The sequence below is a fragment of the Pocillopora verrucosa genome, chromosome 10 (assembly GCF_036669915.1).
Source record: "Pocillopora verrucosa isolate sample1 chromosome 10, ASM3666991v2, whole genome shotgun sequence".
Lineage (NCBI taxonomy): Eukaryota > Metazoa > Cnidaria > Anthozoa > Scleractinia > Pocilloporidae > Pocillopora > Pocillopora verrucosa.
In genome coordinates, this window is record NC_089321.1 from 21,182,909 (window position 1) to 21,207,138 (window position 24,230).

A 24,230-nucleotide genomic window follows, 5' to 3' on the forward strand; every position below is an offset into this window, starting at 1 on the left:
CTCACAAAAATACGCAAGTTTTTTCACATGACAAGTAGAAAACAAACTGTTCAAGGCGAGTGTATTATGAATGAACAACAGCCGAATTCACTAAGACAAAAAGATCACTCGGAATGACAGCGCCGTAAAACTCGGTTGCAGTGACTGATCTTGCCTTCCACTCAACGCATCAGAAAGGTAATAAGGGCAAGCTCTAAGTTTTTCACTCGAAGAGTAGTCGATTTAGTTCCTGAGGCTTGCTCCACTGCGAAGACCGAAGATCGCCATGATTAGCTAGCCGCGATAGACCTTAAGTCGCTCTGACACCGTCATGATTAGTATGAATTTTAACAGTTATGCCAGGTTATATTTTTCATAATTCCTGTTTTTTTCTATTTTAAATCGAAACTTAATATACTATATAAGTGTTAGCTGTGTTTGATTTTTATTACCGTACGTAAACTCGCAATCTAACTGAGCGTGAAAACCGTTAAAAAAAACTCGGACTGTCTATCTTGTTTTATCTTTGAGGATTTTTGTCTCTGCTCACGTTACAGTAACGTAAATTACTGCGCCTGGCATTTTTGCAAACCTTTGCTCGCTTGTTCCGAAATTTCACTTTTATTAACGAAAGAAAAGCTAGAAAGAAGTCCCGGAAAAGGTCGGACATAGTACGATTTGGCAGATGGCGTGACAGCTTTAGCTCAGCTCTATGCTCTATACTCTCATAGAGCACGCTCTTTCAACCAATGACAGTACGTGTTATATCCGAGCTTTATTATAAACTCTATTGTAAACTCTCATAAAGCACGCTACAATAAACCAATCATAATCCCTGTTAGAATGGTTCAAATAATCTGATTGGCTGTACAAGACTAAAGCTGTCAAAAGTGTCAAACCATCAAAGTTAAAAAACCATCAAAGTTCACCTTCTGCGATAGTTAACAAACTAAAATAGTTCGGCAGGTCGAATTTAACACTTTTGCCTGAAGTTTTTAAGTCTCTAATACAGAATCTTGAAGTGAAATGTTCAGTGAACTTCAGCCGAATTATGGCTCATAAAAACACGCGAGTTTTTTCACATGACAAGGTAGAAAACAAACTGTTCAAGGCGAGTGTTTTTTGAATGAACGACAGCCGAATTCACCGAAACATGAAGATCGCTCGGGATGACAGTGCGGCAAAACTCGGCTGCAGTGACAGATGTGACTTTCCACTCAACGCATCGGAAAGGATATCAGAACAAGCTCTTATTTTTTCACTCGAAGGGCAGCCGATGTAGTTTCTGAGGCTTGCTTTACTGTGATGACCGGAGATCGCCATGATGAGCGAGCCGCGATGGGCTTCAGCATGATCATATTCGCTTAGACACCGTCATGATTAGAATGAATTTTCACAGTTATGCCAGTTTGGTTATATTTTTCATCATTTCTGTTTTGTTCTGTTTTGTTTTTGAACACTGAACTTTATATACTATATGAATGTTAGCTGTGTTTGATTTTTATTTCCGTACGTAAGCTTGCAATCTAACTGAGCGTGAATCAATCTTTAAAACTCGGAATGTCTATTTTGTTTTTCCTTTGAGGATTTTCGTATCTGGTCACGTTTTAATAACGTAAATTACGGCGCCTGGTATGTTTACAAACCTTTACTTGATTTTTCTACTACTTGCCGGCTCGCTTGTTCCGAAATTTCACTTTCAATTATCGGAATAAAGCTAAAAAGAAGTCCCGGAAAAGGTTGAACATGGTACAATTTGGCAGATGGCGTGACAGCTTTAACTCAGCTCTCATGGAGCACGCTCTTTCAACCAATGACAGCGCGCGTTATATCCGAACTTTATTATAATTCTCAATAAGGAAATCTGAAACAGTCCTTATTGATTAAGTAGACTTTGGAATGATTTGGAAGTAAAGGAAGCCGTCAAAATGACAAACGCGTCGCGCTTGTTTTTGCTATAAATTCGATCGCGTATGTTCCTGAGGATCAAAATTGTAGACCTAATGTTTCTGATGAACTTAAATGCTAATATTTTCGTCGGCTTTTAACGGATTCGATCGAGTTTGGTACCAAAATTTAGCTTGTCATTTGAGCATTTTATTTATGTCAAAGTTGACATGCTCAAGAAATTCATTTACTGGTACTATCGCGCGGCAGATCACATCGCTCGCCAACTGTTTCGGACGCAGAACAAAATTCATATCTCGACAAAGTTTCAACAAAAACACCAAAAAACGAAAAGAAATTGAAAACCAACTAATGAGCATTGCATTTTGAGGTTAAATTGTTCTGTAACTCAGGAATTATGACCTGCAAAATGAATTTAAAATTATCTGTCTCTCCTAGGCTTTAAAGCGTGACGCATCAAGTGGTGAACACTTTCGTTGATTTTAAGAAAGATTTAGCTCAATTTTTCAGGATTTTGGTTGCCACTTTGCTTAAAAAGAAATTATTTTCATTATCTCTTAAGTCTTACGGTTATAAACGAGGCTTCAGTGGGCAAAAACAGGAAAACAGTGAATAGTGAAGCCGACGCATGTTACGCGTGACGCCATGTTTTTGTCGCTAACTTTACAATTCGGCTCCGATTCAATATTTTCAGAGATCCTTTATTCTACCTATGTTTAGTCCATAACCATCTTTAACACATGTGTAACAATTGTGAAAAGTCTCAAGCAGATCTGATCATTGTGCGCCGAGAAATTCTTAAAAGTTCAAGCAAATCCGTGATTTTTCAATTTGTACGTGACAAGCGTGCTACTGATCCATGTTGTCTGAAAGTTGTAATCTTGATACTGCTGTACATAAGCAACCATATTTTATTGTAGTAAATTTTCAATGTTTGTATTAGTGTTTGTTTCATCCTCTTTGGGACTGTTTCAAATGAGGTAATCAATATGTAGAAATGCACGAAGGTGTCTATTATCATCAAGACATGTTTACATTCATTGTGTGTTTGTTTTTTCCATCTTCTTCTTGTTGTTGTCATTATTTTTACCTTTACTATTATAATAATTATTGCTATTACTTATTTTAACTTGCTCTCTCTAGCAAGTCATCAATATTTTAACTTTTTTTGTTACTTGTACATGTATTTTTATTTCTGTTTGCATGATTGTGTTTGTTTGTTTTTTACTTATTCTGTTGACTGTTTGACCCCTAAGAGTGACTACTATCTAATTTTCCAATACAAATCACTCCTGAATCAAACAATAATGTCATAATAATAAAGGAAATTATCACCAAATAAACATGCTCTTGATTGTAACACAAATTCTTCTCATCTCACCTTTTAAGAAATATATGGAGAACAGTATGGAGTATAAAGAGGATAAGTTTCTAAAGAAACTGTCTGGTGCTGTGTTGGTGAGAGACTATAACAGGACAATTTAGTATTATCAACTAAGTTGATAGCATAAATTGGCCACTGTAAAGAGTATGAAAGCTGACATTTTGAGGATTCACCCTTCATCGGAGTGAAGGATGAAAGGCTATAACATTCAAAATGTCAGCTTTAAAACTCTTGGTGGCGGCCAATTTACGTCTGCTTATCCACTGAGTGGATAATAGTATGGAGAACATGCATGCTGTTGTAGGATGTTAAGGTTTAAATTAATTTCTTGATTTTTCTCCAACAGTCTTGTTGCTGATGTAGTGGTATTTAACTCACAGTTCAACATGGAATCGTTTTTATCATCTATCAAAAGCTTTCTGAAACTAATGCCAGATAATCGACCCAAGGAATTAGACCAAATAATCAGACCAAAATGCAGGGTGGTGCACTTTCCTTTGAAGGAACCTGAAATGGGTACAGCAGAATACAAAGGTGAGCAATATGAGAAGCTTTTAACCTATTAATCTTAACCATTGCAATTTCCTAAAATGTGATTGGTGAATCAGCTGTGTAATTTTTTTCACTAATCATTCTGTATAGTTGTAATTGGACAATGTAATAAGACGTTTGGCTGTAATCAGACACCTGTAATAGGACTGCTGAAGCAGCCAATCATACTAAGTTATTTCAGTCAAATGTACCAATCACAGAATTGATCACAATAATCACAGCAGCAGCCACTTATCTTAAAAAAACTGTGGAATTTTTTACTCCAGACATTCTCTTTCTACTGGAGATATTTGTCCTTAATGTATTTTGTTGTTTTTGGAAATTGTGAGGGTCATGATTTATTGCCAATAGGACTTTGGTTCATCCAATTCAAATGAATCAACTAAGGCTTCACAGTAGTTAGATTTTGTTTATCACTTGTATGATTACTGACCATATTGGACTCCGCTCAGTCCTATTACCATTATTTACCCCTATAAGCGATTTAAACATCCGATGTCTCCCAACAGTATCACCCCTACATCAAACATCAAGGTCTTAAGGTAGCTCTTGATTGTTAAACAAATTATCCTTGTCAGCACCTTAGGAAATGTGTAGAGAACAGTATGGAGAATATGCATACTGATGTTAGGGTGTAAAGGATTAAATAAAAAATTTTGCTTGGAGAAATAACATGAGATTTGGATAGATAATGAGGTACCTTGTAAGTGGCTGTTTACAGTTCTTAGTTTTTTTGCATTCTACACATCAAGTTGTATTCTTCAGTGTACATTTAGCTTTGAAATAACTCCTCCTATGTACTGTCCCATAAAACTGAAAATTTGTGTTGTAGTGAATGTCATAAGGATTACATGTAGGTCATATTTTCCCACTACAATATACATGACTGACTCTAAACCCCTTTAATTCTATTATGTTAAGGTCATTTGTCCTTGATATCTACAATACCTTACTTGTCATTTCAGCTCTCTTTACCAATCCCTATTTAGACAAGGTACTTTTAAGCAAGGAGATATTTTGTCTTCAACATCATCACCTTTTGTTGGACAGTGTATGGATATTATAGGGACAAATTACTTCTTAGTTGTGTCTTGGCATGAAAGATTTAATTCACACCATGTAAATACTCTGTATCTCTTACTTGAATCTACAAATGGATACTTGATGACATACCAGCATTCTTTTGGACAAAACTTTAGATGCTAAAGATGAAGAACTTGATCAGCCAGTGGACTCAACAGTGTCAAGACCTTTGCATATTGTTTGGGCTCACAGATGGTAGGTTTATGTCAATAGATTTTTACCAGGTCTTTCCTTAAAGGTAGAGAATGTCATAACATTAATTTTACTGCTCATTAAAACTCAGGTTTTTAACCCTTTAGACCCTAAAATCATAATGCATATTCTCCATACTGTTCTTTACACATTTCCTAAGGTGCTGACAAGGAGAATTTGTTTACTGATCAAAAGCTTCTTTTTTTGGGTACTATTTCCTTCATTCTCATGACCTTAATGTTTAATTCAGGGGTGATATTGTAGGAGAAATTAGATTTTAGTCACTCTTTGGGTTTGAAGGGTTAAACAAGAGCCCATTAGTAGCAGTTTAGTGCTGCCTATAGGACCTCTCACTGCCTCTGTTTAGGCTCTCATGTTTGGGTTTTGCCTTACATCACAGTGACCTATTGCGCCATTGGTACATGTAATTGCCTATAGAAGAAAATTACTGAAATATTGAGTGTTCATCTGCATGTACTCTGAATTTTCAAATTACAAAATTTTGTGGGGATATAGACAGATAATATGTTGAATCAGTGGTTCAGTACTCAGAAATACTTTTGAAGTACCAATGTGTACATAGTAAAACATAGAAAAAAAAGTCAAACATGAGGTACTGTGTCCTCTACATATCTGTGGTGGCTATATTCTAACCCACTGATCCAAAATTGCCAAGGCATGGGTTTGTTCTCATTGCAAGTGAAACTGCAAATAGGCTGTATGCATTGATGTTTTTTCTAGGTGTTCCTACATGTATCACTATACCAAACTTTGGGTAGCTAGATTTAATTAACAAAACTACTTAAAGTATTAGAGTCTCTATGGATCTTAGTTTACATCTGAATTAGATAACCCTATTAACTAGTTAAAAGGTAGCTGATTGGTTAAATTTGTACAAACCAGTTCATACCAGATTCTTTTTTGGTGTTCCAAAGACATGGGTAGGAATAACAAAATCATAATATACAGAGGACCTAGGGGTCAAAAAGCAAATATTATAATCCAGTATAACTGTACATTTATTTTGACTTCTTGTACTGAAAAAATGTTATACCAAGCACACTACTTAACACTAGCTATAAAGGCCAGTGTACAAGTTGGATTTATTTAGTTTGTTTTAGTTATTGTTTTTATTGGTGTTATTAGGGAACATGACAAAGGTCCTGAGTTGTTCTTTCGCACCCTGTATCAGTTGGCTGAGCAAGGATTGGATTTCAAGGTTTCTGTATTAGGAGAAACATTCTCTGAAGCTCCAGGTATTTGTGTCACAATAGTACACTGCACCCAATCCATATCAGTGGGTGAACATACATGTATGACTCAGTCGTTGTGAGAAGGTGGTAGATGACAAAAACCTTCCCATTATCAGACCAGACCTACTCAAAGCAGAAAATAAGTATTTTTCAACATTTTCTAACATCAATGTTTTGCCAAAAAATGTTACCCAGAATGCTGGTCCCCCAGAATGCTTAGTGTCCCAGAATGCTCCGTGTCCCGGAATGCTAGAAATCACAACTCAAAGTTTGAATTTGTCCTTGGGCCTCCAGGACCAGAAAGGGCCTGTTGCTACGTTAGAGTAATTCAAGTCAGCCAACTAATCAGTTCAGATCATGCATCTATTACATATTCTAATGAAAACCCTGTAAGTGGACATGACTCGTTAGTGAGTTGATTACCTCTACAATTTGAGGGTGAGAAGGTAAGGTAAGAGGAACCCTTCATCTGTCTGTCTTTGGTTGAACATTGTTTTCCATAGACTGAGAGACTTCAGGCTTGAGGCTGTGTGCTATAGATTGTCTTTGAGATTTTATCCATACTAGGCCCCACCTAGCTTAAGCTATTGATCAATCAAATCAGAAGATCAAAATCTGAAAAATCTAAAAGCTATGGGTACTCGTAAAACACTCAGAATTGTCTTGAGAAAGGGATAAACATTTTGTTGGAACTTGTTATTATAATTTATATGCCATCCCTATCATAACACACTAGGTATTTTTGAGGAAGCTTGTAGACGAATCCATGATCATATTCTTCACTGGGGTTATCAGGAATCTCGCAGGGTATATATCTCCATACTGAAGGCTGCTGATGTAGCAGTGTCCACTGCAGAGCATGAATTTTTCGGTGTATCGATGTAAGTTTCTATGAATTGAATATGTTGTTGTAGTTGTAGTTGTTTTCTTGAGACTAACTGTAATTTAAGCAAGGTTAAACCCAAATCGATTCAGGGCTTTCACTGACGTGATATGGAGAAGCTCCAGGGAGGTTTGAAAAGGGATTGTCATGTGCTTTTTTTCAAGTTGCTGAGCTACTTTGCTTGCTCTATGTCCCCCCCTTTGTAGAAGTAAAAACAACTCTTTACTCCCTATCATCAGTGTGCAAGTTCTCCTTACTGATCTCTACAGATTTCCTACAGTACTTACGAGGAGAAGTTGTCCAACAATCAAGAGCTTCTTGAGTTCACGATCATTACCTTTATTCTCATGGCCTTAACGTTTGATTCAGGGGTGATATTGTTGGGAGAAATAAGATGCCCATCACTCTTTGGGAAAAAAATTTAAATAGGGTTTCATGCGAGTAATATAGTCAATTGTGGCTGCCGTGTCGTCCTAACATTTGTGTTCGCTGAATACAGTTCCATTTTACCGTAAAAATGCGGGGAAAAATTCGGGATTAGAGCCAGTATCCACGTAATCTGGACTCCGCTTTTTCTAGGTTTCATTGTGCCCACCATTCAGTGTTATGGTTCGTCCTGATACTGAACACTATTGTTTCCAAACTCCTCTCTATCTGCGTTCCAAGGTTTCAAGTTTTCCATACCGAATGGTCAGAGATGGGTGGAGTAGAGGCGGGCAAATTTATAACGGATAGAATCTGTATGAAATTGGGATTCGTGGCATTAGTTGACCCTCTTACCGTTCGAGACAATGGTAACCTTTGCTGAACTGGACGGGAAATAAAAGTTTTTGAGTGTAATTCGTGTACAGGATAGATGAGTACTGTTACATACCGAGATTTTTTTTTAACAAAGTTAAATGTAGTGGTGATTATTTTAAAATCATAATTTTTCTTTTTAGGTTAGAGGCTGTGCAATATGGTTGTTATCCACTTTGTCCAAACAAGTTGGTTTATCCTGAAATATTTCCTTGTGAGTAGATACGCCGTTTATTAATCTATTCCGTGCACCTCATTGTTGGAAAGTATATCCACATTTGACTAGTACAATATTGTATGTTAGACTTTTAAAGCTATGATTCAGCATCAGTTTTACGTGAAAAGCTGAGGGACAAAATACGAATTTTATGTGACTTTGATCATTTGTCTTCTTTTCCTTTCCAGCAGAGTATTTATACTCAACACCTCAACAGTTATCCAAGAAGCTGCGATACTTCTGTAGAAATCCAAGACACGTGAGATCTCACAAAGTCACAGTAAGTCATTAAGACACGGCATCTCAGCCTATGCCGAGCTGTAAGTGTAGACGAAGTTAAATGCAAGGAAACTGGCAAGTCAAGTGGACGCGGTGGTTTTGGTTTTCAGGAAAACGTGTTGTTTTGAATTTGTAATCCCAATCCTGCTATTTCTCACGCGCCCACGTTTTCGCTCGTCTCCATTGACTATGAGCCACCACTGTAATTCCACTAGAATTCGCCCAGAATTTCCGAGAATACGAAAGTCGGCTACTACTGCGCAAAATAGAGGCTAGGTTGCCAAGTAAACTGTGGTGCTGCCTCGGTGGGAGAGTATAATAGGGTAATTTTGTATTAGCAACTGAGCTGATGATGTAAATTGGCCACCGTAAGAAGTTTAAGTGTTGAGAGGAATCTGACGAAGGGCTAACGCTCGAAACGTCAGTTTTTAACTCTTTACGGTGGCCAATTTACGTTATCAACTTATAACAGTAAATTACCCTGGTATACCATTGCGCAACTTGATCTTGAAGACTGACCGTTTATGCAAACGATCACCTCATGCTTTGGTTGAAACCTAGACAGGGAGTAGGCCCTTATTTGGTGCTTCGGCACGAGCGACTCTGCGCCCGCGATAAATTATAAGCCTTTGAGCAACGTTAGCCAGCGGAAGGTCTGCAAGGGGTACTGCACTGGTAATGAGTACCAGATCCCGGAAAAACCTCTCGGTGACTCGTCTTAAGTCTTCACGCGGACCGAGATACGCGCGTCCTACAGCGCCATTAATAAGGGCCAGTTCGCAAGCTAGTTAGCATCCTTTCCGCAAGACGAAACCGCATTGAGTAGTTATTGTGGGCTTAACGTTGGTGGAGCTTTACTTTCCACCGCCCCTCAGCAGGTGGAAAAGTTCGCCTATCGACCACTGTGGTGGCAGATGAATAAAGTATCGCATTGGACTTTAACAGGAGCGAATGCAATTGTTTGGGGATTGTCGTAGGAGATGCTGTCAAACACGATTTATCTGCTTCCTGTGAATTATCCGGATCATACTTTGTTTAAAATTGTCGAGTGTTCCTACAGTGATAGAGGAGTAAAAAAACGAAATATCTAACACGGAATTTATGTTGCAGGTTGATTGTGAACGATTTACGTGGGGAAAATTAAAGGATTCTTTTTGCGATCTCTTGTCACCAGTGGATCAACATGTAAATGAAAACTGATGCTAATCTTGGGATACAGTCTTGAATCGTTGAATCACCAAACACTTGGCGATCCTTCTTGTCCAATGAGATGGTGGCATGTCACTATACTTATATCGTGTCGTCATAGCGACCGGTTGCTGAAGTCTTGTCGAAGGCAATAGCTTTACCGAATGAATGCTCTCATAAACGCAAACTGATTTCTGGGAACCGAATTAGATTTTGAAGCACAATCGAACCAGGACAGATCTACTACAACTCTGAAGCAAGCATGCTTTATTTTGTCTTAGCTTCTACTTTCTATGATGAAATAAACTAATGAAATAAATAGCAAGGATCGATTTATTACAGTGCATCTATGAGTTTTAAATACGATCTAACGGCGAGAAAAACAAGAATGACAGTTCATGCTTGATCTTAAGCGCTTCTCGATCGATTATCCTAAACCAAAGTACGTCCTATCAGAAGAAAGGAAAACACCTTAAAGAGCCAATTAAATCTCACAAACTTAGTAAAGCAAAACCAAAGCAATGTTTCGACAGTGAATTAAGAATTTCTCTGTATACTCACTGACAGACTTTAAACCGATGACCTTAAATCCCTTACATTTACGTTTTCATTATTCGATACAGTCTTATTGTACCGAGTATACTACCTCCTTGCGAAAAATCTAGTATTAAAAAAGCGTGGCACTCCTAGTGGTGAACTTGAAACGCAAATACAGTGGTACTTTTTGGTAGAGCAGGATCTCCAATATTATAATGTGGTACTTGTTCTTCCTTGATAAGCGTCCACAGGCCCTTATCTTCCAGCTCTTTCATGCTCGGCCTGAAGTCAGGAATTTCCTTGGTGCGAACGTTGAAATAGATAACGCCTCCTTTATAAAACAAATAAAATAAAATTGGAAAAATAAAGACACACAGGTAGTAAACATCGGTTTTCGTTGTTGTTGTTGTTGTAATTGTTGTTGTTTGCTTCTTCTCGGACTGTTAAAAAAGCAAGGGATCTATAGATATTCCGTGGCTTTGATCTCTAGCTTGGTCAATAGCGCCTTTTAGTATATACTACAACAATGCATGGCGTTGAAGGCGCGCTTTGATTGGCTGCTCGAACTTTGAATATCCTTTGCCGTTCACCTTCGAGCAACTCGCGCCTGAAAATATGGTAACCGTTGCAAGAATAAATGAGTTATTATTATCCTTAGGTGCTATATAATCTTACTGTTCAAGTATATACGGTGGATATTTCCCTCGTAACGGCTCGGTAATTATCCACCACATACCACCACTTCGGTGAAAAGTTGTTGATTATTACATCTCGGTGCGTACGCTATGATTGGTCAATTTTTGTGAGTGTATTTAACTGTACGGCCCGCTAAATTTAAAAGTTTGTTTGAATCGAAATCTTCCCCCTCTATTTGAACTCAAAGATATGAAAAATACCTTTCTAACCACTTTATTTTTGTCTGTACAGTCAGTAAAGAAACCTCGTCCGACTTATCAGTGGCCCGCATGTTACAAGCTTGGGCTATAAATCCAAGCAGGAATAACTCGGTCCGCAAATTACAGTGCAAAACTCAAACTCGGTTTAGTAAGAGGTATAGAAAAAATAGCCAATCCTAAGGGCGGGAGGTCCTGACAGTTCTCGGTTGACCTCCATTGAGACTCTCTTAGTAGAAAAACTTGATTTGCACAGTCAGCATGGCTTAGAGAGGAACTAAAAGGAAAGGAAAGCACCACACTTACCATCGCTAATTACTCTCATCATCTCATAAAAGGCCGGTGGTTTAATATGTCCGTAAGCCGCTGTAACCACTCCAGATGAAATTATGGCATTGTAATCACCATCCTCAATGCCAGGGGTCCGCGCCTCCGTTAGATGGGCACATATAAATTTCGTGTAGACGCCCTTCTCCCTAGATACATCCAACATTTTCTGAGTGACATCTAGGGCGTCTACGTTTGTGTAGCCCCTTTTGTTCAGCTCCACTCCCAGAAGTCCAGTCCCGGATCCCATGTCCATTATTCTGACTTGGCATTTCGGTTTGTTTGGCATGGCTATCTTAATTGCTTCGTCGAAAACTCTAACCATTGGTTCATGTTTGACGCAACCCGCGGACACAAGATCCTGAAATGGGAAATATAACAATTATAAAGTCTTGGAAGCACTAGAGAAAGATCAGAACCCTCGAAGAGCCGCAAGCAAGTTCGGAGTGCGGCGCATAAGGCTGTTGTTGTTTTAGCTTTATTTTCTTTTTGGAAAATACAATTTTATCACCTATAAACTGCCAGTGCGTTCCTCGTACGTTGTTAAATGTAAGATCTTCAAAAAAAGAAACAAACAAACAAACAAATAGACAAACCAATAAGAAAATAGAAAAAAAAACCGACGTTTTCCCCCACGGCGTCCTCTCTTCAGTGCCAGAGGCAATTTCTATTCCGCGGTAGAGGTGCGGAGAGAGTAGAATTTCTTTCCTACGAACTGAGCCCGAGAGGAGGTCCCCATTATCAGCGCAGCAGGTCGCGCGTTTTTCCCTCGCAGGAAGAGTTGAGGAAGAGTTGAGACGAGTACAGGAGAGGTTTCCAGGGCGGTCTGGTACTAATAATACCGGTGCTATAGACCCCTAGCAGACCTTACTATCTCGCTGGCTTATGTGCGCAAGGCTTCATTATTTCCCACGGTTGAAAAAACGCTTGTGCCGAAGCAGCTTAGGCTTTCACTGGCGCCACGACACTAGAGGCAAAAGCCATGCGTTTGGAGCCTGCGAACCTACGAGCAATGTGAGTGCGCGAGGGTTCTGAAAAGATAACGAGACTTCTTATAGACCTGTTGTGGGCTTCGCTACTCGTGCCGCTGTTTGCTACTGAGAGCCCGCTTCCACGCTGATGAAGTAAAAGAATCTACCGCTCACAGCAATCTCTTGCGACCGCATCTAGATACCTACCTTGTCATAAGCGTCAGCCCACTTATCATAACATTCTTCAATTTCTTCCCTCGTTGATGATGCATGTAAAGTGTGTAGTCCGCCAGTGAAATACTTCTCGTATCCTCCTCTTGCTTCTCCTGGAGTTGTCATGATTATAGCTAAGGACAGGTGATCTGCAATTACCATATAAATTAGGTGTAAGCATGGGCCATAAATAGAAACGAAGACCGTACGTAAAGAATTTAACTTTACTTTAAAATATAGACAAGGATGAGGACTCCGATGAGATAAAAATTAAGCAGAGATATTATCTTCGCAAGTGGACTGCAATTTTGTTGAGAGGAGATTGTACCGAGTCATAGTTTTAACTGGGACACACACTTTAACTAGCCTTCCCAAAGAATGTTTTGAACAATTTTTCCTTTATTCGCCCATATTCTACACACTTACAAACACACCCACACCACAGCATTTCAAACTAGAGAGCTGATGGAAACAAGGAAAGCGCTCCCCGGCGAAATGTTGTTCCTTGTTCCATAAAAGCCATCACTGCGAAAAAAACCTCAGAGAAATGACCGCTGAAAGAGTGTTACTGGCTCGCAGGTCAGGCCGCTTCACCATGCTCGCTCTTTTGTTTTTATATAGATATGGATGTAATAAGGAGGTGCATTGTTCAGATACCTGCCTTCATTTATAGTATCTTTATCAATTTTTATGAATAGTTTGATCTTTCTTCCCAAATTCCGATGCTTGGAAAAGTTGGACTCACCTTTGTACGAATTCTAAGTTGATAATAGAGAGCGCTCAGTGCGTTTTTTCTGACTTTTATCAGTGATATAACACTTGAAGTTTAAACCCCATACCATAAATATAGGCAAAATAAGATAATCACGAAAATCAGCTCCGGCAACTTTAGGGCTTTTAGTTACCCTGGCAACTCGAAAAGCTTGGAAAACTCGCAATTAAAACATAGGATTACCCAAGTTGCTGCCTTGGAGCTGTTTTGATACCTCCTTTATAATCCACTTTGTGTTTCCTAAAATTTCTGTTTCCTCAAATTCCACAAACGGTAAATATCAAAGCTGTTCTGGTTAAAAGGAATATCACCCCGTCGAAGCATTGAAAATATAATGACACGAGTTTGACAGGTGACTTCAGCTGAATGTAAATATCATACACGACAAGCACAGACTGAACGGACTAGTTTAAAAGAATTACTGTAAACTTTGTTGAATAAGGACAGCTGCGCCGGTGAAATTTTAGGGTTTTAAAGAAAACATGAAAAATTTTCTTTGAAGAATTCCGTTGAGCCAAGATAGAATGGTAAGAAATTTCTTGGCGCCACGTGTGCGCGAACAGCACAGAAAGAATTTCAACTTCTGCAAAAGGCTTTCAACTACAGCTTTAGAGTGAAAATAATTGCCTTTTTGTGCTTTAGAGATGGTTTTACGTTTACTTGTCAAGGATAAGAACAGCAAAAACAAAAAGCCGGTGGAACTAAAGCTAAACTTTTCCGTTGTTTTTGCTTATCGCCAGGTGGTTCAAAATCTATCTATAAAATTATATTGAGCTGAAAGAAAAAGTGACTCGATTTCCAGAATATACCGATTTCACAACACGAACTTCCAGCAATTAGAAGTTCTTTCAAATAATGTGAATTTCATTAAAAGTTTCATATGTATCCGGAGCCAGAAACTTCAAGCCTAGATCTTTATTGATCTCGGGGTTTCTTTCAGTAAGCACTGAAATTGAAAAGTTACCACACTTCGGCTCTTTCCCAAGGATAAATCTAAGCTTATTCGCTTAACATATTTGAAATCTACTTCAGTGACCATAAATCAACACAATTCGACTGAAATAAGCTAACTTTTCTCTCGAGGCGCTCGCCAAACCCTGGTTATTTTGCCAGCGAGCACCTACTTACGTTAAGAAGTCATTGCAAACTCAATTATTCGCAAATCCAAGCAATTACCTACCCACAAGACTCCCGTGGACACGAGCAACAGCTTCAAAAAGTATAGCACTTCTCCGAAAAAAGTGGAGTATAATGAATCTGGAGAAGCTGGGCCGGGAATCTGCAAGTGTGTGACCGTTATGTTTGATTCGTATAGATACACAAGGAACCCAACTCAGTTCTTTGAAACCGAAGATCAAGCCAATCGCCGGCTAGGAAAATGACAGAATGACAATAACGCTGGCGACGGACATGGCTTTGCTAGTTCAGGTGATCAGATGATCTAAAAGGGCCTAAGGCCTAGGGCCTAGAGCTATGATCCGCACTCGCAAAAAACCTATTTGACACGAATCAAGATGATGTGACTACATTAACCAGAGCCACGTAAGACCGTGAATCAATCAGTTTACATAAAATGACTGATAAGCTCCAACTGAGTTCAATAAGCGCTTAGGCTCAAAGCCACCAAAGACGACAAAGAATTTCAATAAAACCGTCGCTCGTATTTGGTGACTTGAGCCTAGGCACTGATTGAACTCAATTGGAACCCATCAGTCATGTTCTATAAACTAATTGATTTTCTATATTGCTAATAAAAAAAGCCGTAGTTAATTTTGCAATAGAAAAGGTTGCCATGACAATCTATATGATAGTTTTCCATATTCTAGGTTTTAGTTTATATCCTAAAAATTAGATACGCCTGTAACAAATGTAATTTAAATTAATCTTTTTCATTTACTTTATTTAACGATGCTGAGGAGAGTTATGATCAGAACGGCTTAACAGACTATTTAGAAAGGATTCACACGAATTGTGTTCATGTAGTACAGGATGAAGATATATAAATACACAGCCAAAGGACGTAACGTAAAACTCAAAATAAAGGTGCTTTTTGATTTACTGTTAAAAAACCAAAACCAAAGAAATCACTGCAACTATTAATTAAAGAAAAAATTTCACGAGGAGACTCAGAAATCAAACTTTAAGCAAAAAATAGTCTCAGAAGAGCAAGAAAACCCGGGTCAAGAAGAGGCTATTTTGTATTTTTCTTGAAGAATATAAATCTAGAACAAAGAAAATTATCATAGAGCTTACCATGACAACCTTTTCTTTTTTCAACCTTTTTCCTTTTACAAATTAAATACGGGTTTTTTAGCAGTAATTTTATTGAAAAGTACGATTTCAGTAATATTAGGGGCCAACGCATAGAAGAAAGTAATAATTTATATTAGAGGCCAACACATTGAGAGAAAGGAAACAACAGGCTGAAGGAAAACTGAGAAAACTATCACATAGATTGCCACGGTAACCTTTTCCATTGCAAAATTGAATACGGCTTTTTTAATTATGGTTTTATGTAAAAACATAATTTTGGGGCCAACACAAAGAGGAAAGATAAAGACGGGCTGTAAAATTATTAGAGTCGAAAATTAATACTATGTTGTTCGAAGCTAGCAAAGGTCAACTCAGGTATTTTTCTCGGCACCTCTGACAGCCGAAAAGAGACTAATTAGTATTATTTTTTGAGAAAGAAGGCCTTAGAATTCATCCAGAAGCTTTACAAAAGGGTAGGAAAAGGTATCTACGAGACGTGTGAAGGCCAGAATGAATTGATATGTGACGTGTGAAATTTAAAGAAAAGCGAGCGTGATTCCATGATCGAGTAGATGAACCAGCGTGAAGCGTAATTTGCCTCTTGAAATAAATTTGACCTATTAATTTTTCTCTCATTTTGGGAAAACCTCGATATTTCCCTTTCAGCCTTTCAAACAAGAAGAGAGATTTTACGATTTCCCTTTTATATTCGTGACGCTTGAAGTTTTCGAAAATTTATGCGTGAAACAGGATAAGGATCCCTGCTTTGTTCCCCTCTTCAACCAGCTCAGTACAATTAACTAGAGTTTTCATTGTCAACATAAATTAACACAACATTAGAGCAACCAGACCAGTTTTCATTGGAGAACCCTTCAAGGATATTAGCTAAAATCTCGAACAAATAAGATTAGCGTGGAACTAATGGAGCTGTTCAGTGTTATCCTGATAACCTTTTATGTCGCAAAATTAAACACTTTTTTTGTTTTCCTAGCGATAACAGAATTCCGTAAAATTATGAACAGGTATGAGACTTCCTTTGCCTGCTGGAATAAATGCGACCTGTGATTTTTTCTTTCCTAATGTGAAAACTTCAATATTTCCCCGGAACGTTGAGATTTGAAGTTTTCCCTTTCACAAACGTAACGGGATCAGTAAATAGGATCAGTACCCAGTAACCCCCCCCCCCCCCTCGCGTAACGCAAGCAAAGGACAAAGCGTCCTGCGAACAAAATGTTAAGGCCCTGTACATGGCGATGCAATCGGATTGAGAGATCAAAAAGAGCCCATTCCTAAGCATGCTTGACTTCAAGAGGCCATGATTTAAGAGACTGTTCAGAAGTGGTGAACTTATTAAGAGTCTGCCACGTCATCGATCTGTGGTAGTAGACTCATCTCATCAACTGTAGTAGAGAACCATCGTTTGATAAATTGAATTCTTGAGAAAAGTTTTAAAACTGATTAAAGATTAAATAAATAGGAACAACCATGATAAAAGATAGCGAACATTAGCAAGGTTTTTCAGACAAGAATTTGCAGGGACAAAGCAAATTTTTTTCCAGATGGGTAAATCAAGAAAAAAAAAGTGAGGTAGTTACCTTAAAACCTTGGAACTAAAAACTATATCTTTATCCAAATACAATTTACTGGCTATCGATTAGAGAAATTAGAACAACTTAATAAAGGTCAGATAAAAATTTCTATTAAATTTGACTTTTACCTCAATATACACTCAAGGATTTTCTGGTCCGCACCTCCTGAGGATCAGCGAATATAAGATTGAGCAAAGCTGTTGGGTAAGCCTTTCATAAGAATAGTTATGAATTATGCAAGTCATGTCTTTTTGTTTAGTAGACTTTAGTAGCCATACATGGCGGACAAATAAAGCAGGCGAAAATTTATAATTTATGACAATTACCCACAGACCTAAGATTGCATTTCGATACTTCTTTTCTCGTAGTCAGGAGGAAAGAATACCTCTTCACTCTTAGCCAGCAAGAAATACTTTGTCGGGGCGAAGGAAATGGGAGTCTGGAAAGGTAGCAAAGAATTTCATCGATCTTCCCACCGAAAATTCTGTTTTAACAACAAAGAGAATTGAATTCACGAACTAGCAAAAAGGAATTTATTTACCGAACTGAGCAAACGATTTTCATTCAAGTTTGGCACATTTTTGGTACTCAACCGACAGACGTCAAAGCTGTGTCAATACTGTTAACTTGTGCATACAAAAAGAGTTCTTCATTAGGAAAAGGTCAAAGTTTTATTGGCTAATTCTTTTCTTTTCCCCCCAGGTTATCAAACACGACTCGGCAAGGCTGGTAATGTGGATTTTGGTTTTTGGGCAAACATCTCATTAGGCTACATGAATTATTGATCGAGGTGAAGTTTCCTAACTTGAGTAACTGATACGGACGTAAGAACGACAACACCCATATATCGTTCATATGAGTGTAGCAGAGTAGCGGGGTCCTGATTCCGTTTCATTTTCGAAAAATTCACGCGTCACGCATATTTTAAGCAGCATTCAAGGCGTCACTAATTAAGGATGGTAACATTCAAATCTCAAAATTTTGAGGCTTTCATGAAATGAAAGAAAAAAGGCCTTTTTTCTTTCGGGTCACGCATATTTCAGGAGGCAAATCACTCTTCACTCATGTTCAGAAATTTACTCATCACGCTAGAAAATTCAGTCATCCCATATAATTTTTGGCCTCAATCACGTCTCATGTATTGACCCTTTTTCACCCCTGCTCTTACATAGCGCAGCAAACTTATCAAATGATAATGATATCACCAACTGAAACAAAACGAAACAATCGAGAGCTAAAAAGATCATTATGGCCGGTGAAACGGCCTTCTGCGAATTATGTACCAAGAACACTTCGCAAATTCTCCATAATTCCATAACACCTAATTTCATTTTCAAAACAAGCAAATAAAATATTATGACAATATTCCTGCACAGCCTTGTTCTTTAATATAGATATACACCCAATCCCCTTAAAGCAAGCTAATACTATTTAACCGTGTCTTTGAGGTATTAGTTACATTTAAAACTATGAAACTGGGACTATTTTTGCATCGCTTGCTAGTATACAATGCTTTCGTCAAAATCTCGATATAAAGTTAATAAGAGCTTACTTGATTTCTGATTTTTACACCCTTAAGTTGCCTTGATTGTCAAAAATAGTGTTGTCCACACTCTATAAAGCTCTAAAACCATATCCATATCTCCTAAGAACCAAATGTTCCTCTCCTCCTTAGCCTTTTAAAATATAGCACACTCAACAAATTTCACAATGAGGATTCGTCCTTTAATTTCTGAAAAATCGTCTCGATTTAGGGATTTTGACAAGAATGTCCTCAAAATTTTAGTAACCTCCTTTACCTGAGGAACCGACTTAGTCTAAATAATCTAATTTAACTAAGGCACTGGCGTCTATTACTACAGCTATTTTATCTTACTTCTGAAAGGTATCGATTAACCCATATGAATCGTGGATTGGTGGTTATGGAAATTTGTGCCGTACTCTAGATATGGAGGAAGTGGTAGGTTATGGATAAGAGCTTGACCTCCGTTACCTCAATTTCTCAGTAATAAAAATGCAGCAGCACTATCAGGTGTTAATATTTTAAAGATGTCCTCGAAACACGGTCTAACAGAAAAAATCATTACATTTCAACTCATTTACGAGGAAATATTGAACATAAATTATCCGGGTAGTAACCTCCGTTACTGAGTGTTACCGTAACTTCCTTTACCATGTGTTTACCAAGTATTGCAATTTTGAGTTAAAAACTAACTGGGAGTACAGAGATGCATAGTTTCTTAGTCACGCAACTATGCGTTGGTTACTTGATACTTCTAAGCATTGCGAAATGTCTCTTGCTGTGATATCTGATACACGAAGCATGTGTGGATCACGATTTTCAATTTAAAAAGGCGAACTTAAAAAGGCGAAATAACCACTTTACACGGATTAAGTTACCTTCTCAGGAACGAAGATTTGAGAGAAAGAGCACTCTTAAAACTTTAAATATATATAGAGCCTTTGTTTTGAATTAAAGTCGCATGAATCTTCTAAGTAACGAAATTAGTAACGGAGGTTTCATAAAGAGTATAAGTGACGGATGTTATTGTAATCTCCTGAAGCGGAAGTAAGGTGCTCCATGCACAAAGCTAATCGGGGTGTCTTTTGAGACAGAAAACTACAGGAGACAAACATGAAATTACAGCGAAAAATATGGTCATTGCAGAAGAAGTTGTACAGGAAATCGAAGGGACAAAAGAAGCAATTGGAAATAGCTACTGAACCAGAGAAGTCTCCTCGAAGCAAATGCAACTCATATTTGAGGAAGGCTGGATTTAGTCCGCGCAATGTGCTACGTCAAATCCGAAAGCAACTGGTGTTATTTCATGCGATATCAGCAGAAGTAAGACAAGCAGTCCAAGACGGGGATTTGCAGAGAAGCAACACCCGACGCGGTCTTACAGACAGCGTAATATCTGGGAATATCATCAAAAGATACCAGTGCTTGCGAACCCTTAACAGAATGACGGGAATCGGCAGAGAAATTGTTAGCAAGAGCTAATACGAAGTTTTCCCATCCCAAAAAGAAACGACCTCCTGAAAAGTCACAAGAGATCACAGAAAAATCACTGCCTTCTTGGAAAGAAGCGACAACTCTCGCATGATACCAGGGAAGGCTGACTTTGTGACGTTCAATGGCACAAAGGTTCAGAGGAGGTATCTGAACGACTACATGTATAGTCTACATGCAAAGTTCAGCAGAATACCCCGACATTAAAATCGGCAAAATTCGGCAAAACCGCATTTTGTGAAAGGAGGCCAAAATACATTATCTTAACGTCATTCAACTCCCGCTGCATATGCCTCTGTCAACACCACCAGAACTTGTCCCTCAAGCTTCGAGCTATAAAATCACTTGAGGTCAAGGTGAGCGTGAACCCGGACAAGTTCATCGAAGACTGTAAAGACGTGGCAGCAGTCGAAGAATTGATCGACCAACTACCCATTGCTGTTCAGTTCAGACAATGGAAGAGGGTATAAGTAGATGGAAAGAAGAAGATGAAGATCTTGACTTTCCATATGGAGAAAAATCAATTTCGAGGTACATTCCAAGAGGAAATAAGTAAGTTCAGAGGGCATGCTAGGGAGGCGAGAGAGCATGCGCAGTACGAGCAGCTGAAGTAACTCAAGGAAAATCTGACAGCGAATAAGGCAATCCATCAAATGGACTTCGCCAAAAATAACACCTGCCAATCCTTATAGGAGGTACAGTCAGCATACTGGAATGCCTCAATGGTAACCCTCTATCCGGCTGTGGCTTAGTACCGGTCAGAAGACCAGTAGATCAGCCACAAGAGCATGGTATTTGTGTCTGACAAAATGGGGCATAATTCGTCCACAGTCTTTGCTTTCCTGAAAGAGCTCATGCCACAATTAAAAACCATCCTGCCCAACATCAAGCATATCAACTTCCACACTGATAGCCCAACTTCACATTATAGGAACAAAACCATTTTCTACCTGCTAAGTCACGACAAAAATCTTTTCGATGTCAGTGTATCCTAGAATTACTTTAAAGCGGCCATAGCAAAAGGTTCTTGTGAGGGGGTTGGAGGTTCCGTAAAAAACATGGCTGGTGAAGCTGTCAGGTAGCAAAAGCTCACAATTCAAGATACAGTTGACTTCCTTTCCTGGACGCAGCACCATCAGTCAGCAAGCTCGGTCTCCTTTACCTTGTGTCAAAGGGAGCCTGCCTCAAGGCGCAATCGTGAATTGATCGCTTTAGGGAAATCACAACTTTTACAGGGACAATGACCGTCCATGCAGTGGCAGCCTTCCCCGATTAAGATCATCGCAAGAAGCACCTCATGCCCCGGCGAGCAGTGTGTCACAGATTGGAAATACAACCAAGAGTCTCTATGCAGTTGGAGAGTGCACCTCCTAGAGGAGTGTACTGATACAGCAGTAACACCTGTTGCCAGCGACCGGGTTGAGAGGAAGTGGTATTTGGGCAAAGTTCTGGAGCACTTATAAACTTCATGGAGTCACGGAAGAAATAAGCTGGTTTCTTAAAGTGGCCAACTCAAGAAGATGAGGTTTGGATAGATTTGGAGTCTATCCTGGCAATAACAGAGCTCCCTGTCCCCTTCAGTCAAACAAAAAGGTAATTCAAGGTGCACGATGACACTGTTGCCATGATCGAGGGACTTTTTACTCAACATCGTGCCAAAAAAAGAGGCTAACTAAAATAGAATTCGACCCCTTAGTCAGTAACTTCCGTTACCATTTCTGTTATCTGGTTAATAGAGATTTTAAGTTTTAGTTGAACATTTTAGTATGATTTTCTGCATGTTTCATCATTCGCTTTTGTAATCGCTCTAACTAAGGACTGAAATTTTCGGAACAGTGCGAAATTGAGAAAAACTACGTGTTGACAAAAGCAACAAAATATTCCATATAGATATTATACAAATGAATGGAGCTGTAATTAAATGACAACTGGTTTTTTATAATTCAGTTAGCTTTAGTTTAACAGCATTGGTATATAACCACGTGTAGAACAAAGCTACGTAAACTAAGTATTGAAAACAGCCCTAAAATGGTTTGTTAGATTTTCTAGTTAATTCCAATAACCTTCCGTTACCTAAACCGTTACAGATGAAAAAGGGTTTTCATTAAAATTAATCAAATTTGAAGATGTAAAGTGTGATTGAAATGAATTACTACTAAGCAACAGATATTATCTGCACAAACACACTACTTGCAAATTATCCGTAGAAAAATTTAAAGTTTGGATTTTTTGTACTAGTTTGGATTTGTTTGTTCCAATAGGCAAATTCAAAGTGTTCCTGAACTTTCCTTCAGCCGTCTTTGTAACACTACACAAGTAAAGCGTGATTGATCAGTTATTCTCAACATAAAAACAAATTCAAGTTCAAAGGTTGATTTCGTGTTCACCAAACTTTCGCTGGGCTCGTGTTTTCAGAAATTAAAAGGAGACAAAAATTCATAGACTAGAAACAAAGAGTCAGTTTGCTTCTACAGTACCAATGCAAAGTAAGGAAATTCATAAAGGCGTTAGAACCGAACTGTTCACAGGCGAACTGTCTACGTGCCCAAGTCAAGCTGACAAATATTTGCAAATTGATGGAGTCCTGTGAGGGAGTTTTCATGGCAGCCTTCCTTCTTTGCAACAATCATAGGCTTCTGATATCGTTTAAGTTGCAATATACGCTTTTTTTCAAATGTAACATCAATAATGTTAAGTAAAATTTAAAATTATCTATATGATCGGGGTTCTTCGAAGTAGCATGTTATCCAAAGAACTTTCGCTGCAATGGAAATGCTTAAATCCAATGATTTTTTTCCTTCAGTAACGACGAACATTCACTTATACTTACTAGCGAAATTATTGGCATATCAGAAAGCTCTTGGCGCTGTTAAGCATGTTAATGCGATACAGACTGAAAATTGCAAACTTGCTCTCGGTCCAAATATCAAAGCGGAAGTGTAAGCTCGAAAAATGCTACTGGTGAAACACATGTAAATATGTTCTTCTTCGTTCCATTAAGTACATGAGGGGAAAGCAATGTTTCATATTGAACACAGACCACGTACGGCTATAGGTATACCTCCTCGTTAGCAACAATCAACCAGCGAACCGCAAAGTATCACTAAGTTGCAATATGGGTTACATATTTCGTCGTTTGACATGAGACTTAAGTACCGTTTGTGATCACATACGATTTAAAACAATACAAAATAAGAAGAAAAGCTAACGTAAGAAACGCTGGTGCTTGGAATCTGAGATAAAAAGGATTTAGGTGAGCAAAAAGAAGATAGTTTGGTTGCCACGTCATTAGCCATATCGCCCACGATTTAGATAAAGGATCGCGCAACTCGCGATGACTTCAAGAAACTTTAAAAAATAAGCTTAACCAAGGTTACTCACCGTCTGAAGGACAATAAGGCTTCTGCAAAAATATCTTCGCAAATATCTTTCCGCGGAAACTCCCGTTTAGTACATGCTCCAAGTGAACTTGTGAGACTAACACGCTGAGGAAAACTCCTTCCCTACTGGCCGTCACCTCGCATTTACGTCACGAGGCTGCCTAGAGCTTGTTAAAATACGTAAAAAAAAAGATAATGAAGCTTGCTCAAAACCGCATGCTTACCAGACTTCTCGAGAGAGCGAGCTTCCAACGGTTGTTTGACAAAAACTGATATTTCAGTCAAACAGGGGGATTATTTCTGTAAGGGTTTTGTAATTCTTTTAAACATTTGCGTGTTATTTTACTTCCCTTTAATCAATAAAAGGATTAAATATCTAGACCTTAATTAATTTATTTGTGAGCGTCAATTTTCACTCCTTGTTGACGTGAATTTTCTACCAGTGACGCCTGATTATTCTTTTCTACAAACAGGCCTTTGGGACTCAGTCAAGGGTGACCATGAACGTCCAATAGAGATGACCTTTTGCTACAGATTTTCGATTGTAATCAAAACAAGTACTCACG

General features: G+C 38.4%; 2 protein-coding genes across 3 annotated transcripts; one reads left to right on the plus strand and one right to left on the minus strand.

Annotated features, from left to right (window-relative positions):
- On the plus strand, nucleotides 1-10,361 carry LOC136283844 (tRNA-queuosine alpha-mannosyltransferase-like). 2 transcript variants are annotated; one of them, XM_066173244.1, is made up of 8 exons: nucleotides 1-177; nucleotides 3,618-3,805; nucleotides 5,023-5,101; nucleotides 6,245-6,354; nucleotides 7,088-7,232; nucleotides 8,176-8,246; nucleotides 8,438-8,529; nucleotides 9,639-10,361. In XM_066173244.1, exons 2-8 carry the CDS (start codon nucleotides 3,658-3,660, stop codon nucleotides 9,726-9,728), a joined length of 735 nt encoding a protein of 244 aa, XP_066029341.1. In that variant the 5' UTR covers nucleotides 1-177; nucleotides 3,618-3,657; the 3' UTR covers nucleotides 9,729-10,361. The 2 variants fall into 2 exon arrangements, with proteins under 2 accessions (XP_066029341.1, XP_066029342.1); XM_066173245.1 differs by lacking the exon at nucleotides 1-177 and adding an exon at nucleotides 915-3,345.
- Nucleotides 9,967-23,839, minus strand: LOC136283845 (methyltransferase-like protein 27). The gene is made up of 4 exons (XM_066173246.1): nucleotides 23,666-23,839; nucleotides 12,652-12,806; nucleotides 11,453-11,834; nucleotides 9,967-10,584 (listed from the first exon to the last, which is right to left on the minus strand). The coding sequence occupies exons 2-4, from the start codon at nucleotides 12,781-12,783 to the stop codon at nucleotides 10,403-10,405; spliced, it is 696 nt and encodes a 231-aa protein (XP_066029343.1). The 5' UTR covers nucleotides 12,784-12,806; nucleotides 23,666-23,839; the 3' UTR covers nucleotides 9,967-10,402.
- Nucleotides 23,840-24,230: the final 391 nt, after the last annotated feature.

Excerpts from the sequence above, each read along its gene's own strand:
- LOC136283844 (XM_066173244.1), top strand. The coding sequence starts at position 3,658 with ATGGAATCGTTTTTATCATCTATCAAAAGCTTTCTGAAACTAATGCCA. Across the intron at positions 3,806-5,022 it reads GGGTACAGCAGAATACAAAG|ATGCTAAAGATGAAGAACTT; the intron begins GTGAGCAATATG and ends ACAAAACTTTAG. Across the intron at positions 8,247-8,437 it reads TTATCCTGAAATATTTCCTT|CAGAGTATTTATACTCAACA; the intron begins GTGAGTAGATAC and ends TTTCCTTTCCAG.
- LOC136283845 (XM_066173246.1), bottom strand. The coding sequence starts at position 12,783 with ATGACAACTCCAGGAGAAGCAAGAGGAGGATACGAGAAGTATTTCACT. Across the intron at positions 11,835-12,651 it reads GGGCTGACGCTTATGACAAG|GATCTTGTGTCCGCGGGTTG; the intron begins GTAGGTATCTAG and ends TTCCCATTTCAG. Across the intron at positions 10,585-11,452 it reads GATGAGAGTAATTAGCGATG|GAGGCGTTATCTATTTCAAC; the intron begins GTAAGTGTGGTG and ends TGTTTTATAAAG.